This window comes from Lipotes vexillifer, unplaced genomic scaffold, assembly GCF_000442215.2.
Source record: "Lipotes vexillifer unplaced genomic scaffold, Lipotes_vexillifer_v1.1 scaffold1980, whole genome shotgun sequence".
NCBI lineage: Eukaryota > Metazoa > Chordata > Mammalia > Artiodactyla > Lipotidae > Lipotes > Lipotes vexillifer.
In genome coordinates this window covers 1,427,953-1,433,608 of record NW_006797999.1, presented here as the reverse complement: position 1 = coordinate 1,433,608, position 5,656 = coordinate 1,427,953, and the positions used below count along the sequence as shown (strand labels likewise).

General features: G+C 50.9%; 1 protein-coding gene across 1 annotated transcript in view; it reads left to right on the top strand.

The window, feature by feature from the left end:
• The first annotated feature begins 510 nt into the window (after nucleotides 1-510).
• The window catches only part of CLN8 (CLN8 transmembrane ER and ERGIC protein), a 7,894-nt gene continuing 2,748 nt past the window's right edge, over nucleotides 511-5,656 (top strand). Inside the window, exon 1 of the mRNA XM_007470025.1 lies at nucleotides 511-1,125. Within this exon, the coding sequence (XP_007470087.1) occupies nucleotides 517-1,125 (609 nt within the window). The 5' untranslated portion in view covers nucleotides 511-516. The remainder of the gene's footprint in view (nucleotides 1,126-5,656) is intronic.

Sequence of the window (5,656 nt, the reverse complement as noted above, 5' to 3'; positions counted from 1 at the left end):
CATACAGAAAGATATACACACACACACACACACACACACACACACACACACACACACACACACACACACACACACACACACACACACACACAGATATACACACACGCACTCCCCTGAGTGAGGAGCTTGCTGTCCAGCGTAGGTGAGGGTCCAAGGAGCCCCGGATGGGGCGCTGGCTGGCACTGTTCCCACCGTGGGTTCTGGAAGCATATCCTTCTCTAGGTATGCTCTGTGTGGGGGACTTTGTGGGCTGTCACTGCCACCACGGGGGCATCCACTGGAGAGTCGGGACCGTGTCTGTTCCTGCCCCGTCCGTCCCTCGTGTCACTTGCTCTCGTGCTCCTGCCCCACTAGCGGATGTGTTTTGCTCTGCTCCTGTGGCGCTGAGCGCACATAAGCATGAGGAGACGAGCTCTTAACATGCATTTTGTGGGGCTGCAGCAGCCTTGCGCCCCGGCTCCTTTCAACCAGCAGAGGGTCAAGGCTCTTTTCTTTGTCCAGGTGGAGGATGGGCGCATGAGGGTCCCGGGGCCGTGGCCTGGTGCAGCGTGTGGACCCCGGCCCAGCCTGTACGACGTCGGCAGCATGAGCCTCCCGAGCAGCGGGCCGGCGGGCAGCATCTTTGACCTGGACTGCACCTCCGGGCAGGTCCGCTGGGCGCTGGTGGCCGCCGGCTGCACCTTCTACCTGGGCGTCTTCGTGGCCTGCCACCAGCTGTCATCTTCCCTGAACGCCACCTACCGCTCCCTGGGGGCGCGAGAGCAGGTCTTCTGGAACCTGGCGGCCACGCGCGCAGTCTTTGGCATCCAGGGCACCGCGGCGGGCCTACGGGCGCTGCTGCTGGACCCCGTGCTCCAGGCCGACAAGGTGCTCGGCCAGCAGAACTGGTGCTGGTTCCACATCACCACGGCAACCGGATTCTTCCTCTTCGAGAACCTCGCGCTCCACGTGTCCAACGCGCTGTTCCGCACGTTCGACGGGTTCCTGGCCGTCCACCACCTCTTCGCCTTCCTCGGGTTTCTCGGCTCCGTGGTCAACCTCCAAGCGGGCCACTACCTGCCCATGATCACGCTGCTCCTGGAGATGAGCACGCCCTTCACCTGCATCTCCTGGATGCTCCTAAAGGTAGGCACTCCCCAGACGGCATCTGTGCTCCACAGCGGGAGGTGAGCGGCTAGTGTGGCACCTTCACCCGCTTGATGCCCATGTTGCTGGTCCCTCGTGGCCTGTGCTGTCACAGCATCACCAGGCTGGATTAGAGTATTACAATCCGTAAGAAGCTCATTTTCGTTGAATTCCATTTTAATCATTTTAAACAACTCTTTTAGGCTTCCTGCCACATCGCAACAGAAGACTCGGTGGATCGTGTGTCTTACTCAGTAACTGGCAGTATTTGTAAGCCCTAGAAAACATGCTTTTTCTTTGTTTCAAATACTTTTTTTTTTTTTTTTGCGGTACGCGGGCCTCTCACTGCTGTGGCCTCTCCCGTTGCGGAGCACAGGCTCCGCACGCGCAGGCTCAGGAGCCATGGCTCACGGTCCCAGCCGCTCCGCAGCATGTGGGATCTTCCCGGACCAGGGCACGAACCCGCGTCCCCTGCGTCGGCAGGTGGACTCTCAACCACTGCGCCACCAGGGAAGCCCCTCAAATACTTTTTTAAAAAAAAACAAAGTAATATATGTCTACATACATATCTTTTAAAATTTTTATTTCACATTATGTTATCTTACACCCAACATGAGATCTGTCCTCTTCACAAATCTTTAAGTGTCCTGCACGTTATCGTCAGCTGTAGGCACAGATGCACAGCAGGCCTCTGGAGCTCATTCATCTTGTATGATTGAAACTTCACTCCTGTTGGTCAGTAACTCGCCGCTTCCCCTCCCTCCAGCCCCTGGCAACTGCCATCCACACTTTGATTCTAGGAACTGGACTATTTCAGATGCCTCACATAAGTGGACTCATGCCATATTTCTCTTCTGTTCCTGGTTTATTTCGCTGAGTGAATATCCTCAAGGTCCAGCCATGTCATTGCACATTGAAGGGTTTCCTTCTTTTCTCAGGCTGAACAGTTTTCCATTACGTGTGTGAAGCACATCTTCCTTGGGTGTTTCAGTCTTAGTTATTGTGAGTGAACGTAGAGGTGCTAATATCTCCTCCACATTCTGATTTCGGTTCCTTTACTGGGTCATCAGGTAGCTCTGTTTTTAGAAAATAAACCGCCCCCACTGTTTTCCGCAGCGGCTGCACCGTTGTGTCTTCCCACCAGCAGTGCACAGAGGTCCACTTTCTCCACATGCTCACCAAAGCTTATTGTCTTTGTTTCTCTGATGACATCTCACTGGCTTTTGATTTGCATTTGCCTGATGACTGGTGACAGTGAGCATTTATTCGTCTATCTGTTGGCCATTTGTATGTCGTCTTTGGAAAACTGTCCAAGCCCTTAGCCCATTTTTAACTCAGATTCTTTGTTATTTTTTACTGTTGAGTTGTAGTTCTTTATATATGTTCAAGATTAATCTCTTATTACACATATGGTTGGCAAGTATTTTCTCCCACTTTGTAGATTTTGCCTTTTCACTCTGTTGATTGTTTCCTTTGCTGTGAAGAAGCTTTTTAGTTTGATGTTGTCCCAACTGTTTATTTTTGTTTCTGTTGTATGTGTTCTTGGTATCATATTCATGAAATCATTGCCAAAACCAATGCCATGAAACTTTTTCCCTGTGTTTTCTTTTAGGAGTTTTGGGTCTTGCATTTCCGCCTTCAAGTTGATTTTTGTGTAAGGTGTGAGATAAGGGTTCAGTTTCATTCTTTTGCATGTGAGTGTCCAGTTTTCCCAGCAACACCCGATTGAAGGGACTACCCCTTTCCTGCTGTGAGTTTTGGGCACCCTGTTGAAGATCAGTTGGCCGTGTCTGTGTGGATGTTTTCTGGGCTTTCGATGCTGCTCCACTGGTCTTTGTGTTTGTCTGTATGGCAGTTCATGCAGTTTTGATTTCTGTAGCTTTGTAATATCGTTTGAAACCAGGAAACCTGGTGCCTCCAGCTTTGTTCTTTTTCTCAAGATTGATTTGGCTATTGGGGTCTTTTGTGGTTTCGTGTGAATTTTAGAAATTTTTTTTGTTAAAAATGCCACTGGGATTTTTGCGAGGGTTGCATTGAACCTGTAGACTGTAGATTACTTTGGTGACCTCCCTAGTGAGTTTTTTTTGTTTTTTGTGTTTTTTTCTTTATTTTGGGCTGTGTTGGGTTTTCGTTGCTGCACGCGGACTTTCTCTAGTTGTGGCGAGCGGGGGCTACTCTTTGTTGCGGTGCACGGGCTCCTTATTGCGGTGGCTTCTCTTGTTGCGGAGCTCTAGGTATGCAGGCTCATTAGTTGTGGCTCGCAGGCTGTAGAGCGCAGGCTCAGTAGTTGTGGTACACGGACTTCGTTGCTCCACGGCATGTGGGATCTTTCCGGGCCAGGGACCGAACCCATGTCCCCTGCATTAGCAGGTGGATTCTTAATCGCTGCACCACCAGCAAAGTCCCCCTAGTGAGTTTTTTAGTTCAGTTATTGTATTCTTCAGCTCCTTGATTTCTGTTTGGTACTTTTTTTTACATTTCTGTCTCTTCGTTGACATTCCACTTGTTCCCACGTGTTCTCTTGACCTTGGCGAGCACCCTTATGACAGATGCCTTTAATTCTGTCGGGTACATCGTGTGACTGCTCTCCAGTAGGGTTTGGAGATTTGTCTCATTCCTCGGTTTGGAGCGTCTTTGCCTGATTCTTCATTTTCCGTGACTGTCTGTTGGTGTCTGTGCATTAGACGAAGCAGATGCCTCTCCCTGGCCTCATGACTGTCCTCACCCAGGAGAGATCCCACCAGTCAGCCTAGCCAGGGTCCTGGAGATTCTCCATCGACTTTCTCCCTCCCCAGGGAAGGGCAGGCAGCTGTGGCTTCTGTCTGCTTACACGTCCGATCCTGGGTGGGGCAAGGCTGCGTGTCCACAAGCCCAGGCCACCGCCTCCGCCCCCTCTGCCAGCTGGACTGTGGGCCAGGGTCCAGGGAGCCCCCCGAACAGCTGGGGGGCTGGACACATGAACCAGCTCCTCCCTCTTCTGCGTGAAGCTGCGGGCCGAGGGTCTCTTCCTGACGCCAGGGTGCTGCCGGGGTCCCTGCCCACTTCAGCAAGTCTGTCCCGGGTGCAGGGCCCTTTCGATGGGCCCCTGATTCGTCACAACAGAGTTTGTCTGTGAACTGCTGCTCAGCCAGGCCTCCTCCTGGGGCCCCTCACGCGTCAGGCGCCCAGGCGGGGGTCTCCGGAAGCCCTTCCCCAGGTGGGGTGGGCCCACTGCTCAGGAAGAAGACAGACCCCAGCTGTGGGGCGGCCACCAGAGGGAGGCACTTTGTTTGGGGTTTTTTCTGTTTTCTCGGTGCCGTTCGTTCAGGATGGAAAAGGGTGGTCCCAGAACCCACTTCTACCCGCTCACCGTGTTCACCACGCGGCCCGGGACCCCACGGCAAAGCTGTCCCCTCGGCTAAGACAGCCCAGGGCCTGTGTGCCTACACAGCCATGGTCTTGGTCTAGTTCAGATACTACTGAACCTTGTGAGTAAACGCCGTGTAAAACGTTGAAATCCTTTTAAGCTTTTCATAAAGCTGCCAAGTTCTTGCTTAGTTGGGCATCAGGGTCCAGGAATCCTCACCATCGGGGTCTGATTTGATGAGATACAGACGGATGTCAGTACCAGGTGTCACCACTAATTTAACGTAGTTTACACCCCAAACGGGCTCATGCTTCCATTTCCTCCTCCAATTTGATTCTGAAATGTTGTTTAGAAATAATAATAAATGAATTAATACACTCAAACATCTAAACATGATTCATCCACGGAGACACTAGTCCAGATGCAAACGACCTGGTATAAAAAACAGTCAATTTATGTGTAAATAAGTATACACCAGGAACACTACCTGCTGGGGCCCCAGCTATACAAAGTAACCTTTGCACGGTTAAGACTCACTTTGTTACTGACCCTGCTTTTCTCAAAGCATTGGGTGATGTTGCACCCAAAAATTTCAGTGTCTGAGTAGGACCAAAAATGCTCACTTCTCAAGCTTGGAGTTTTCTAAACTTAATGTAATTACTGTATGAGTAGACGTTCATGCTTCTGGTATGAATATTACGAATTTAGGATGTGGCTGCTTTTAGTAAGTGGGCAAGATAATGGCAAGGAGTACCTCTTGTGAACTTTGAAGGAAGCAGCAAGTGGAAAGAAGACGGCTTGCTGGCCAGTGCCTGCAAGGTTGGAAGGGTGCGCACTGCTCCGGCCCCCAAGCACGTGTAGCTCACTCTGCAGTTTGTATGTTCACCCCGAGACACACTTAGCTCACCTTCCCACTCTACAGTTTGTACATTTAACGTCCTTCAGGCCAGAGCAAAGGCTAAGTCTTTCCCACGTGAGGAATCTATCATTGAGAACCACAAACCTCAAGTGTTTTTGCGTTTGAGAAACATTGTTTTTTTGTCTAATTGCACAGTTCAAGGAATTTTACTTGTAAAAGTCATGATTCTAGCATAACGTGGAGAATGCCTACCCATGCAATGAGTATAAAACTATTTCTGGGGCTTCCCTGGTGGCGCAGTGGTTGGGAGTCCGCCTGCCGATGCA